Raw genomic sequence first — 16,448 nt, forward strand, 5'->3', positions numbered from 1 at the left:
CAATCTTACCCTATTTTCCCTTATTTTCCAGTTTATAAATATTACATTAGTATTTCAATTTACTTTTTTCATATCTGTAGTACCAAATATACCCACCTACAGTACTTTTATAAATTTATTTTTTTTAATATCTATCATTGCCAAATATTCCCATTTACAGTTTATAAATAGCTGTTGTTTACTATCTTATATAGTCTTTAATTTAGAACTGTGCATATATTATTTTGCTATCTATTGTAAACAACTTAAGTGAGCTTTAGTGCGTTTACAAGTCATAGTCTGGTGCTACTTTGTATTATAGTTTTATCTTATTAGCTTATACTTAGTTAATACTCTAGTTCATTCTAGCTTAATACTTTAATCAACACTAAGTCCATTATGTTTATTAGTTTACACACTCTACCTGACAACAGGCATTGGCTATACACTTGTCCAAACATCCTCTTATTACAGATACCAGTACTGGAACTCAATACACTATACATGATAAAAAGAATTACCACTTAACCTAAATGATGAATGATCACGTCGACCCAGATCTAAATCTATTTAATCCAACACCCAATCAAAGTTTAATGGAAAGTAACTGCCACTATTACACAGCATCACAAACCAGCACTGTCCTAAATACTTCTAAAAGTATTACAGTTCATAATTACAATATCAGGTCCCTGAGCAAACATTATGATGACCTCCTGGCACTCCATAATTCCCTAAAGACAACCTTCTCCTGTATTATTCTCACTGAAACCTGGCTTAAGCGGAACACAATTGATATCTACTCACTACCGGGATACACAGCAATCCACAACTGCAGACCATACCAAGTTGGGGGAGGTATTGCAATCTATTGCTTTAACGAACTATCTTGTTAAAACACCGCTTGCTTTAGTGATGCATATGGAGAATATACTTTTGCAATTTTTGCTGCAAAAAACCTTAAGACTTAAATTACAATCGGTGCCATTTATCGGATGCCACATACAAACATCCCTAATTTTAGTGATAAAATAAAGACACTAAACAACTAGTTGAAGAAGCACCATCTACTCTTAGCCAGAGATTTCAACATCAACCTTGACCTAACACATGATCAACCAGTAACAGATTTCAACAATATGAACAGCACACTTCTCATACCATCTATAATTAAACCAACCAGACTGACTGAGACAACTGCAACCATAATTGACCATATATGGACCAATATACTAGCTCCTTTTAAATCAGGGATAATCACAGACAGCACTACTGTTCACTACCCAACCTTCCTCTTAACAAACATTGGTAAATAACCGCTGGAATACAACAAAATTTATTTTAGATCATGATGAGGCCTCAATAAGTAACTTCACAACAGAGCTACGGACAGTTGACTGTCCTACAGAATTCTCCAATGGTATCGATGATTGGATTGACATATTTCTTAAAAAATTACTTAGACTATATAACAAACATTGTCCTATAAAAATTAAAAAGATTACGAATAAACGGCTAGGTTGCCCATGGCTAACTAACAGCATACTAAGGTCTATAGATGAGAAACATCAGTGCGAAAAGCAATAATGGCAGGGTGTAATATACAAAGATATTGTTAAACACTATGCATCAGTTCTCACCAAACTGATAAGAAAGGCCAAGCAATTATACTATTCCAGCAGATTAACCGAAACAAGAGGAGATATAAAAAAGACCTGGAAAACACTCTCTCAGATTCTAGATACCCACAAACTGAAAAAAAACAGGGATATTGTTCTAACTAAACCAAATGAATTACAATTACAGCCTATTGATACAGTCAACAAGATAAATGACTTCTTCTGAACCATAGGATCAAACCTCGCCAGTAAAATCCCAGGTACCAATGCCCGAGCAAGTGACTACTTAAATGGAAATTTCCCATTCTCCTTCTATCTTGCACCTACCGAGCCCACTGAAGTCGCCTCGATTATCAAGTCACTTAAAAATAAACCAGGGAACCTGTCTCAAGTCCCACCATTATTGTACAGGCGAGCGGCTCATGCCCTTTCGCCTGCTATTTCATTACTTTTTAACAAATCCCTAGAAACTAGCACCTCCCCGACACTACTGAAGACCAATACACAATACACCAATACACCAATACACAAAGGTGGTGACCTTACAAATGTAAATAACTACAGGCCAATATAAAACTTATGTAAAGTAAAAGGACACAAGTGCAACTAATGTGACATTTATTGTGGCAACGTTTTGCTCTCCAGGAGCTTTATCAAGCCATTACAAACAATACGCGGACACAGAGGGTAAATAAAGGCTCAGAGTGAGGTGCAATACTAGTGAGGTACCATTTCGATGTTCACTAGTGGTAGTGGTAGTAGTAGTAGTAGTAGTAGTAGAAGTGGTAGTGACAAAAGTAATACAATATGGTAGAGTAATTAATTCGTACATGAGTAAAAGGATATAAAAGCTATTACTTGGGTAACATAAAAATAGGTTGGACAAATATAGACTGGAAAGAGGCAGCTTGTTTCAGTGTTCACTCTCTGTAATGTGCTTTGTGTAGTATAACAGGAGAGACTATGTGATGGCAGGGTTTACTGTTTTCAGGAGGATTCTTGCTAAGACTTCGGAGATGGTGAAGCTGCCGTTGTTTTGTTTAATTGTATTTGAAACAGCGATCAGTGCTGATTCGAGGCACTTTCGTCTGCGGAAATTAGTTTCTTTGATCACTAATTGGGCGTCTCTGAATTTCATGAGATGATTGGTGGAATTTCGGTGTTGTACACAGGCGTTGTTCAAGTTATCGTTCCTACATGCGTAAATGTGTTCATTGAGGCGGGTGTCGAGGTTTCTTGCTGTTTCACCTACGTAAATCTTGTCACAGCCTCCACAGGGTATAGTGTAAACTCCTGCATTGACTGGTTCGTGGTGCTTGGATTTTGTCCTGGTTATATCCTTTATTGAAGTGCTAGAAGCGATGGCGACTCTGGTGTTAGCTTGTGAAAGTACTTTTGAGACGTTCAGTGCAACCTGGCTGTTGGGAAGAATTATAACTTTGTTGGGAGTGGTGTTGATGCGTAGAGAATTAATGATCTGAAGAGCTCTTTTCTTGCAGTCTTTGATGAAAAAAGAAGGAAAATGTAACTCAGTGAATGTTTGGTGAATGTATGTACATTCCTCGTCAAGAAACTCAGGACTACAAATTCGGTATGCTCTTAGGAAAAACCCGATGATGATGCCTCTTTTGGTCTTGGTATCTTGACTGGAATAGAAGTGTGTGAGATCATTTTTATTGGTGGGTTTCCGATAAACTTGAAATCTTAGGTTGTTGTCTACTTTGTGAATGAGGACGTCGAGGAAAGGTAGCTTGTCATTGGACTCTTCTTCTAGTGTAAACTGAATCGCCGGTTCAACTGCGTTGAGCCTTGCCTGAAGATCCCGTACATCAAAACGTTTTGGAGTTATTACGAGGACGTCGTCCACGTAACGTAACCAAGTGACGCTTGAAGGGATGATGTTGGCGAAGTGTTCGGACTCTAGGTGTTCCATGTATAAGTTGGCTAGGACGGCACTTATGGGGGACCCCATTCCCATGCCTCTGTGTCCGCGTATTGTTTGTAATGGCTTGATAAAGCTTCTGGAGAGCGAAACGTTGCCACAATAAATGTCACATTAGTTGCACTTGTGTCCTTTTACTTTACATATTGTCGGTAATTCTACCAACTTTATTACAATATAAAACTTACCGTTACTATCCAAAATCTTCGAGAACCTCGTGCACAAGAGACTATATTCGTTTATAACAGCACAAAGCATACTCAACCCCTGCCAATTTGGCTTCAGGAAAAACAAAAGCACAAACGATGCAATTGTAAAAATGCTAAACCTGCTTTCCCAGCACTGGAAAATGAGGAATATCCATTATGACTCTTTATTGACCTAAGGAAAGATTTTGACACAGTAGACCACAGCATCCTACTCCACAAACTTGACCATTATGGTATAAGAGGCCATGCACTTACATATTTCAAATCCTACCTTACTAACAGGTATCAATACGTCTCCATTAAAGACACAACCTCATCATCACGACCACTTGATATAAGGAAGTGTCCTTGATCCCCTGCTCTTCCTCTTATTCATCAATGATCTTCCCAACATATCACAACACCTGAAACCAATTCTCTTGGCTAATGACACGACTTACGTTATCTCCCACCAAATCTTGCCTCACTCAACACCATAGTTAACGAAGAGCTCCTCAAAATATCAACCTGGATGACTGCCAATAAGCTTACACTTAACACTGACAAAACCTTCTATATTCTGTTTGGTAACAGAGCAGGTGTTGCACAACTCAACATTAAGATCGACAGTACTCCTATTGCTAAGCATAATGAGGGCAAATTCCTGGGACTACATCTTGACAGCACCCTGAATTTCAGCACTCATATTCAACACATAACAAAAAAAAGTATCCAAAACTGCTCCAAGATACTTTACTACGTAGCACAATCAGCCCTACTCACACTATACTATTCACTCATTTATCCCTACCTCACATATGCCATTTGTGCTTTGGGATCAGTAGCAATTACCAACCTAAAGCCAATAATAACATAACAAAAAGCTGCAGTAAGAATTATCACACAATCCAATGCTAGGCAACACCCAATCCCCCCATTCTTCGAAGATGTAAACTTACTCACTCGTCAGAACATCAACACTTACTACTCTGCAATCTACATTTACAGAACCATAAGTTCCAAATTTAAAATTCAACTAAAACACTTTCTTGACAGTTGTGACAGGCCCCATAGACATAATAAGAGTCAAAAACATCTTTATGACATTTCCCGTGTCCGGCTAAATCTATACAAAAATTCAATGTACATAAAAGAGCCTAAAATCTGGAACTCACTGCTTGAAAACTCTAGAACTGCAGACTCATCCACCATTTTCAAAAGCAACGTAAAAAAAACATCTTATCTCCCTAACACACACCACCGGTAGCTAACACATACCAACGGTAGCTAACACACACCACCGGTAGTTAACACACCCCACCGGTAGCTAACACACACCACCGGTAGCTAACACACACAACCGGTAGCTAACACACACCAACGGTAGCTAACACACACATCCGGTAGATAACACACACCACTGGTAGCTAACACACACCACCGGTAGCTAACACACACCACCGGTAGCTAACACACACCACCGGTAGCTAACACACACCACCGGTAGCTAACACACACCACCGGTAGCTAACACACCCCCACCGATAGCTAACACACCCCACCGGTAGATAACACACCCCACAGACAGCTAACACACCCAACCGGTAGATAACACATACCACCGGTAGCTAACACACACCACCGGTAGCTAACACACACCACCTGTAGCTAACACACACCACCAGTAGCTAACACACACCACTGGTAGCTAACACACACCACCGGTAGCTAACACACACCACCGGTAGTTAACACACCCCACCCGTAGCTTACACACCTCCGGTAACTAACACACACACCACCGGTAGCTAACACACACCACTGGTAGCTAACACACACCACCGGTAGCTAACACACACCCCTGGTAGCTAACACACATCACCGGTAGCTAACACACACGACCGGTAGCTAACACACCCCACTGGTAGCTAACATTCCCCACCGGTAGCTTACACACACCATTGGTAGCTAACACACACCACCGGTAGCTAACACACACCACCGGTAGCTAACACACACCACAGGTAGCTAACACACACCACCGGTAGCTAACACTCACCACTGGTAGCTAACACACACCACCGGTAGCACCTCACAGGTAGCTTACACACACCACTGGTAGTTAACACACACCGCCGGTAACTAACACACCCCACCGGTAGCTAACACACCCCACCGGTAGCTAACACACCCCACTGGTAGCTAACACACACCACTGGTAACTAACACACACCACTGGTAGCTAACACACACACACGACTGGTAACTAACACACACCACCGGTAGCAAACACACACCACTAGTAGCTAACACACACAACTGATAGCTAACACACACCACTGGTAGCTAACACACATACCACCGGTAGCTAACACACACCACCGGTAGCTAACACACACCACCGGTAGCTAACACACCCCCACCGATAGCTAACACACCCCACCGGTAGATAACACACCCAACCGGTAGATAACACACACCACTAACACACACCACCGGTAGCTAACACACACCACTGGTAGCTAGCACACACCACTGGTAGCTAACACACACACCACTGGTAGCTAACACACACCACTGGTAGCTAACACACACCACTGGTAGCTAACACACACAACTGGTAGCTAACACACACCACTTGGTAACTAACACACACTACCGGTAGCTAACACACACCACTGGTAGCTAACACACACCACCAGCAGCTAACACACACCGCTGGTAGCTAACACACATCACCGTTAGCTAACACACACCAACGGTAGCTAACACACCCCACTGGTAGCTAACACACCCCACCGGTAGCTTACACACACCATTGGTAGCTAACACACACCACCGGTAGCTAACACACACCACCGGTAGCTTACACACACCACTGGTAGCTAACACACACCACTGGTAGCTAACACACACCACTGGTAGCTAACACACACACCACTGGTAGCTAACACACCACCGGTAGCAAACACACACCACTAGTAGCTAACACACATCACTGATAGCTAACACACACCACTGGTAGCTAACACACACACACCACTGGTAGCTAACACACACCACTGGTAGCTAACACACACCACTGGTAGCTAACACACCACCGGTAGCAAACACACACCACTGGTAGCTAACACACACCACCAGCAGCTAACACACACCGCTGGTAGCTAACACACACCACAGGTAGCTAACACACACCACCGGTAGCTAACACTCACCACTGGTAGCTAACACACACCACCGGTAGCTAACACACACACCACCAGTAGCTAACACACACCACTGGTAGCTAACACACACCACTAGTAGCTAACACACACCACTGGTAGCTAACACACACCACTGGTAGCTAACACACACCACTGGTAGCTAACACACACCACTGGTAGCTAACACACACCACTGGTAGCTAACACACATCACCGGTAGCTAACACACCCCACTGGTAGCTAACACACCCAACCTGTAGCTTACACACACCATTGGTAGCTAACACACACCACCGGTAGCTAACACACACCATCAGCAGCTAACACACACCGCTGGTAGCTAACACACATCACCGGTAGCTAACACACACCACCGGTAGCTAACACACCCCACTGGTAGCTAACACACCCAACCTGTAGCTTACACACACCATTGGTAGCTAACACACACCACCGGTAGCTAACACACACCACCGGTAGCTAACACACACCACAGGTAGCTAACACACACCACCGGTAGCTAACACACACACCACCAGTAGCTAACACACACCACTGGTAGCTAACACACACCACCGGTAGCTAACACACACACCACCAGTAGCTAACACACACCACTGGTAGCTAACACACCTCACAGGTAGCTTACACACACCACTGGTAGCTAACACACACCACTGGTAGCTAACACACACCACTGGTAGCTAACACACACCACCAGTAGCTAACACACCCCACTGGTAGCTAACACACCTCACCGGTAGCTTACACACACCACTAGTAGCTAACACACACCACCGGTAACTAACCCCATCGGTAGCTAACACACCCCACCGGTAGCTAACACACCCCACTGGTAGCTAACACACACCACTGGTAGCTAACACACACCACTGGTAGCTAACACACACACACGACTGGTAGCTAACACACACCACCGGTAGCAAACACACACCACTAGTAGCTAACACACACCACTGATAGCTAACACACACCACTGGTAGCTAACACACATACCACCGGTAGCTAACACACACACCACTGGTAGCTAACACACACAACTGGTAGCTAACACACACCACTAGTAGCTAACACACACCACTAGTAGCTAACACACACCACTGGTAGCTAACACACACCACTGGTAGCTAACACACACCACTGGTAGCTAACACACACCACTGGTAGCTAACACACATCACCGGTAGCTAACACACCCCACTGGTAGCTAACACACCCAACCTGTAGCTTACACACACCATTGGTAGCTAACACACACCACCGGTAGCTAACACACACCATCAGCAGCTAACACACACCGCAGCTAACACACATCACCGGTAGCTAACACACACCACCGGTAGCTAACACACACCACTGGTAGCTAACTGTACTTACACACACCATTGGTAGCTAACACACACCACCGGTAGCTAACACACACCACCGGTAGCTAACACACACCACAGGTAGCTAACACACACCACCGGTAGCTAACACACACACCATCAGTAGCTAACACACACCACTGGTAGCTAACACACACCACTGGTAGCTAACACACACACCACCAGTAGCTAACACACACCACTGGTAGCTAACACACCTCACCGGTAGCTTACACACACCACTGGTAGCTAACACACACCACTGGTAGCTAACACACACCACTGGTAGCTAACACACCACCGGTAGCAAACACACACCACTAGTAGCTAACACACATCACTGATAGCTAACACACACCACTGGTAGCTAACACACACCCCCGGTAGCTAACACACACCACCAGTAGCTAACACACACCACCGGTAACTAACCCCACCGGTAGTTACACACCCCACCGGTAGCTAACACACCCCACTGGTAGCTAACATACACCACTGGTAGCTAACACACACCACTGGTAGCTAACACACACATCACTGGCAGCTAACACACACCACCGGTTGCAAACACACACCACTAGTAGCTAGCACACACCACTGATAGCTAACACACACCACTGGCAGCTAACACACACACACACCTCTGGTATCTAACACACACCACTGGTAGCTAACACACACAACACCGGTAGCTAACACACACTCACCACTGGTCGCTAACACACACCACTGGTAGCTAACACACACCACTAGTAGTTAACACACACAACTGGTAGCTAACACACACCCCCGGTAGCTAACACACACCACCGGTAGCTAACACACACACCACCGGTAGCTAATACACACCACTGGTTACTAACACACACCACCGGTAGCTAACAAACCCCACCGGTAGCTAACACACACCACCTGTAGCTAACACACACACCACCGGTAGCTAACACACACCACCTGTAGCTAACACACACACCTCTGGTAGCTAACACACACCACTGGTAGCTAACACACACCACTGGTAGCTAACACACACCACCGGTAGCTAGCACACACCACTGGTAGCTAACACACACCACTGGTAGCTAACACACACCACCGGTAGCTAGCACACACCGCTGGTAGCTAACACACACCACTGGTAGCTAACACACACCACCGGTAGCTAGCACACACCACTGGTATCTAACACACACACCACTGGTAGCTAACACACACTACTGGTAGCTAACACACACCACTGGTAGCTAACACACACACCACCTGGTATCTAACACACACCACTGGGTAGCTAACACACTCCACTGGTAGCTAACACACACCACCGGTAGCTAGCACACACCACTGGTATCTAACACACACACCTCTGGTAGCTAACACACACTACTGGTAGCTAGCACACACCACTGGTAGCTAACACACACCACTGGTAGCTAGCACACACCAGTGGTAGCTAACACACAACACTGGTAGCTAACACACACCACTGGTAGCTAATACACACCACTGGTAGCTAACACACACCAACTGTAGCTAACAAACCCCACCGGAAGCTAACACACACCACCTGTAGCTAACACACACCACCAGTAGCTAACACACACCACTGTTAGCTAACACACACCACCGGTAGCTAGCACACACCACTGGTAGCTAACACACACACACCACTGGTAGCTAACACACACCACAGGTAGCTAGCACACACCACCGGTAGCTAACACACACCACTGGTAGCTAACACACACCACTGGTAGCTAACACACACCACTGGTAGCTAACACACACCACTGGTAGCTAACACACACCACCGGGAACTAGCACACACCACTGATAGCTAGCACACACCACTGGAAGCTAACACACACCACTGGTAGCTAACACACACCACTTGTAGCTAACACACACACCACCGGTAGCTAACACACACCACTGGTAGCTAACACACACCACTCTTAGCCAACACACACCACTGGTAGCTAACACACACCACTGGTAGCTAACACACACCACTGGTAGCTAGCACACACCACTGGTAGCTAACACACACCACTGGTAGCTAACACACACCACTGGTAGCTAGCACACACCACTGGTAGCTAACACACACCACTGGTAGCTAGCACACACCACTGGTAGCTAACACACACCACTGGTAGCTAGCACACAACACTGGTAGCTAACACACAACACTGGTAGCTAACACACACCACTGGTAGCTAGCACACACCACTGGTAGCTAACACACAACACTGGTAGCTAACACACACCACTGGTAGCTAGCACACACCACTTGTAGCTAACACAACACTGGTAGCTAACACACACCACTGGCAGCTAGCACACACCACTGGTAGCTAACACACACCACTGGTAGCTAACACACAACACTGGTAGCTAACACACACCACTGGTAGCTAACACACACCACTGGTAGCTAACACACACCACTGGTAGCTACTGGTAGCTAACACACACACCACTGGTAGCTAACACACACCACTGGTAGCTAACATACACAACACTGGTAGCTAACACACAACACTGGTAGCTAACACACACACCACTGGTAGCTAACACACACCACTGGTAGCTAACACACACCACTGGTAGCTAACACACACCACTGGTAGCTAACACACACCACTGGTAGCTAACACACACCACTGGTAGCTAACACACAACACTGGTAGCTAACACACACCACTGGTAGCTAACACACAACACTGGTAGCTAACACACAACACTGGTAGCTAACACACACACCACTGGTAGCTAACACACACCACTGGTAGCTAACATACACAACACTGGTAGCTAACACACAACACTGGTAGCTAACACACACACCACTGGTAGCTAACACACACCACTGGTAGCTAACATACACAACACTGGTAGCTAACACACAACACTGGTAGCTAACCACATAAAAACTACCTTAGCTGCACATCTCCAAAACAAAATACATTTATTTTATATCTGTGACTCCCCGTAATTTACACTAATGACTGTCAACATAAAATTCTGAATGTATCTTTTGCCTCATGATTCTTCAGTTAGTGATAAGGTTGTCTAAGACACTTCATTAATGGAGCTTTAATAGAAACTGTATTATGCCAAGACCAGATCGTTCCCATTAATTAATTCCCATTAATTGTTATTTTTTAAATGTTTTGAGCTTCCTCACTTTTGTAAATCTAGTTAATCACTCCAGCTACCTCATTTTAATATCGGAATGATCCATAACCTGTGTCAATATAGAGTAAGAAATAGTATTAGTCCACCCGAAATGCTTAGGCCTACCTAGGCATACTAGTGGCCTTCTTTGTAATAAGTATTTTATAATATGCAATAATGTTTTTTAATATGTAAACCCCACATTGTAATATCAACAGAGAAATAAAGAATTTTAATTTTTAATTTTAATTTTTTTAAATTTCACATCAGGCCGTTCTTCATATTTCATGCCATGCCACTAGGCTGGTTCTGCCGTCTGTGGGGAATTAATTAAGGCAGTGTGTCTGGCCCACGGCTGAGTCGGGATAGTAGTCCCTTGTTTCAATCGTGAATTCAGTCTGAAGCTTGCTGCTCCACTTCAGGGTAACTCAGTCAATGTGTACTAAGCTTTATTCTTCACAGTAGGCAGTGTAATTTGTGACAGGCAGCTGTTATGGCAACTTCTGGTCGTGCGGGTGCCACCTCTACACATGTGTACACATGAATGCATTCATAATACTCACGTGGCAGTGTTGGGGCGGGTGATAAATGGAAATACGTGTTGAGTCATAACACTGCCTGGTTCAGTTAATGAGGCCCTTGCTTGCGGTGATCGTGGGTTGTACGACTGTGTTCACCTCGCAAAGTTCGTGTGGGGGTAGTTGCCCGTCTCGCTACTGAAATGTGATTGACTCGCCCAGGACCCAGCGGGCGCTCAAATTGGCGCGCTGAGGGTGCTTACGGCTTAATTAATGTATGGGACATATAATGCTACAGTAAGCTAACGACTATCTCTAAGTTAGACCTGGTTCAACTTGAAAGACAGAGAAATGCCTTCTGAATGCAGCATAAAGGGTTATAAACTATTCCACACTGATAGGGTCAACAGGAAGGGTGGTGGAGTGTCAGAGATTATTTAAATTGTTGTGTTAGACATAATATAAGAATAGAAACATTGGACACAGAATCTGTTTGGCTTCAGTTTCTCGAGGGGCATGAAAAATTAATTTTGGGTGTGATATATAGGCCCCCAAGCCTTGATAGGGAGTGCAGTAAGCTGCTAAGGGACGAAATTCATAAGGCGTCTAGATACGAAAATGTTGTGTTAATGGGGGATTTTAACTTTAGACAAATTGATTGGAACAATTTGACAGGAAATCTTGAGTCTAGTGACTTTTTTGATACGGTTCAGGATTGCTTTTTAAAACAGTTTGTGACAGAACCAACTAGAGGAAACAATCTGCTTGACTTGGTTCTTGCCAACAAAGATTCACTAATTAATAATCTTGAGGTTAATGATGAGCTTGGGGAAAGTGATCACAAATCACTTCGTTTCAATATATTATGGAATTACCCAGTAAACTGCAATCAAGTCGCTTACCCAGACTTTCGATTGGCTGATTTCATGGGACTGAAAAATTACCTGGGTGGGCTAAATTGGGATGTCCTGACTATGGGTCAGGTAGCTGGTGTTGGTTACTAATAAGACATTTTTAAGAACATAGTTCTAGCTGCTCAGTCAACTTTTGTTCAGAGTAGGGATATTAGATCTAACAAAAATGATCCCAAATGGATGAACAATACATTAAAACATTTAATTGGTCAAAAGAGAGGTATTTTTAGGCGTATCAAAAGGGGGGATGGACAGTGAAGAAATCAATATATTAAATTAAAGAGAGAAATAAAAAAAAAGGAATAAGAGAAGTAAAAAGGGATTATGAGGTTAAGGCCACAAGGGATTCGAAGACTAACCCAAAAGGGTTCTTTCAGGTATACAGAAGTAAGATTAGAGACAAGATAGGCCCACTTAAGAGTAGCTCAGGTCAGATCACTGACAGTGATAGGGATATGTGTGAAATTTTCAATTCTAACTTCCTCTCAGTTTTTACTCAGGAAGATACTAGCGAAATTCCAGAAACAATAAATTATGTCTAACAGGACGATAATAAACTATGCACGATTGCAGTAACTAGTGACATGGTCCTCTGACAAATAGAGAAACTAAAACCTAACAAATCCCCAGGCCCTGATGAATTGTTTTCAAGGGTTTTAAAGGAATGTAAAGAGGAACTTTGCAAATCTTTGACTAATCTTTTAAACATATCACTACAAACTGGCATAGTGCCTGATAAGTGGAAAATGGCAAATGTAATACCTATTTACAAGGCAGGTGACAGGTCCTTAACTTCAAACTATAGACCAATAAGCCTTACCTCCATAGTGGGAAAATTTATGGAATCAATAAGTGCCGAGGCAATTCGTAGGCATCTTGATAGGTATAAATTGATAAATGAATCTCAACACGGTATTACTAAGGGGCGTTCTTGTCTTATGAATTTACTAACTTTTTTAGCTAAGGTGTATGAGGAGGTAGATCATGGTAATGAATATGATATTGTGTCTATGCACTTCAGTAAGGCTTTCGATAGAGTTCCACATCAGATACTTTTGAGGAAACTTAAGGCACACGGAATAGGAGGAGAAAATTTTTCCTGGGTAAAGGCATGGTTGACAAATAGGCAGCAAAGAGTTTGCATAAATGGGGAGAAATCAGAATAGGGGCACGCCACAAGCGGTGTTCCTCAGGGGTCAGTGTTGGGCCCCTTGTTGTTCACAATTTACATAAACGACATAGATGAGAGAATAAATAGCAACATAAGCAAATTTACTTATGACACCAAAATAGGCCGTCCAATTCATTCTGTTGAGGACATTAGTGCACTCCAGGATGATTTCAATAGACTGATGCAGTGGTCGGAGAAGTGGCAGATGCAGTTTAATATAGACAAATGCAAAGTGCTAAATGTTGGACAGGACAATAACCATGCCACTTATAAACTGAATAGTGTATATCTTAATACTACTGATTGCGAAAAGGATTTAGGAATTCTGGTTAGCAGTAATCTGAAACCAAGACAACAGTGCATAAGTGTTCGCAATAAAACTAACAGCATCCTTGGCTTCATATCAAGAAATATAAATAATAGAAGTCTTCAGGTTGTTCTTTATCTCTATATATCCTTGGTTAGGTCTCATTTAAATTATGCTGCACAGTTCTGGCCACCATATTACAAAATGGATATAAATGCACTGAAAAATGTACAGAGGAGGATGACAAAATTGATCCCATGTATCAGAAATCTTCCCTATGAGGACAGACTGAGGGCCCTGAATCTGCACTCTCTAGAAAGGCGTAGAATTAGGGGGGATATGATTGAGGTGTATAAATGGAAAACAGGAATAAATAAAGGGGATGTAAATAGCGTGCTGAAAATATCCAGCCGAGACAGGACTCGCAGCAATGGTTTCAATTTGGAAAAGTTTAGATTCAGGAAGGATATAGGAAAGCACTGGTTTGGTAATAGAGTTGTGGATGAGTGGAACAAACTGCCGAGTACCGTCATAGAAGCTAAGACCTTGTGTAGTTTTAAAAATAGGTTGGATAAATACATGAGTGGGTGTGGTGGGTGTGAGTTGGACCTGACCAGCTTGGGCTACCAGGTCTGGTGCCGTGCTCCTTCCTTAAGTGGAAGTGACCTGACTAGATAGTCATTGTTCTAGGCCGGTGGGTGGCATGGACCTGCTTCGCATGGGTCAGTAGGCCTGTTGCAGTGTTCCTTCTTTCTTATTTTCTTATGTTATTATGTTCTTAGCATAATTATATGTAGTAGTATTACTACTTCTTAGTAATTGAGTAATACAGAATTGACACCTCTCTAGGTGCCGTCCCCCCTTCCCATCATTCCTCCACCTGGGGGGTGGACATAACGGTTCTGGAAAATACCGATATTTTCCACACCGTTTGTCGGCGGGCATAGGCCTACCTTCAGTTCACCCCACAACACCCTGGGTTCTCACTTACCTATTAGACAGTCTACAGTCAACAAAAGCCTTCTCTCTCTCCTCCAGGCTGGGCTGGCGGAGAGAATCCAAGAAGTATTATTTATCGCCCACCAGACAGACTAAACCTTCCACTATAAGGGGCTCTTGATGTAAGGAGAGAGAGACTCTTGATGCAAGATGAGAGCCTTGCATCAAGACTACAAGGTGAGGGCTCTTGATGCAAGGTGAGGGGCTTTTGATGCATGGTGAGGGACTCGTGATGTAAGATAAGGGGTTTTGATAAAAGATGAGGCTCTTGATACAAGATGATGGGCTCTTGATGCATAATAAGAGGCTATTAATACAAAATGGGACTTCTGATGCACGATGAGGAGCTTCTGATGCAGCGCTATGGCTCTTAATACAAGATGATGGGCTCATGACGCAAGATAAGAGGCTCGATACAAGCTGAGGTTCTCTTGATGCAAGATAAAGGGTTCCGATGCAAGGAACTGGAATTGTCCTCACTATCGTTGAACTGAGCCTGACTGTTACTCATTCTTCAGCGCTGTCTGACCCCTCCTGGTTTCGTGCATCCCCATAATAATAATAATAATAATAATAATAATAATAATAATAATAATAATAATAATAATAATAATAATAAGAAGAAGAAGAAGAAGAAGAAGAAGAAGAAGAAGAACAAGAACAAGAACAAGAACAAGAATAAGGTCCTTTTCACAATAAACGCCAATGGATTTCGATGCTAATTGCCAATACTGCCATTATTTTCTTACAACATTAGATATACATAAAGAGCTTACCGCAGATAACATCTAGGGTACAGAGCGTAACAAAGGGGAAGATATCAAAAGGCTTGCCATCTGCCTTCTGCTTTAACTTCTGCACCATCTTGTTACCCTGGTTGTTGAACACCTCCAAAAAATCCTCCAGAATCTTGAAGTGGAAGGCTGGAGTCAACAGCTTGCGGCGAGAGTGCCACTTGCTTCCTAATGTAAAGATGACGAGGAATATTAGCAAAATATAACTAGAAATCTATTTAGTTTATTGAATCTTATTATGCA

At 43.4% G+C, this 16,448-nt stretch overlaps 1 protein-coding gene across 5 annotated transcripts in view; it reads right to left on the minus strand.

Moving 5' to 3' along the window:
* The window catches only part of LOC128693309 (cytochrome P450 4c3-like), a 92,949-nt gene that overhangs the window by 33,566 nt on the left and 42,935 nt on the right, over positions 1 to 16,448 (minus strand). For all 5 annotated transcript variants that reach the window (XM_070080322.1, XM_070080321.1, XM_070080323.1 and 2 more), the window contains one exon: positions 16,188 to 16,373. In XM_070080322.1, the coding sequence (XP_069936423.1) occupies positions 16,188 to 16,373 (186 nt within the window). The remainder of the gene's footprint in view (positions 1 to 16,187; positions 16,374 to 16,448) is intronic.

Source organism: Cherax quadricarinatus, unplaced genomic scaffold, assembly GCF_038502225.1.
Source record: "Cherax quadricarinatus isolate ZL_2023a unplaced genomic scaffold, ASM3850222v1 Contig321, whole genome shotgun sequence".
Taxonomy (NCBI): Eukaryota; Metazoa; Arthropoda; class Malacostraca; order Decapoda; family Parastacidae; genus Cherax; species Cherax quadricarinatus.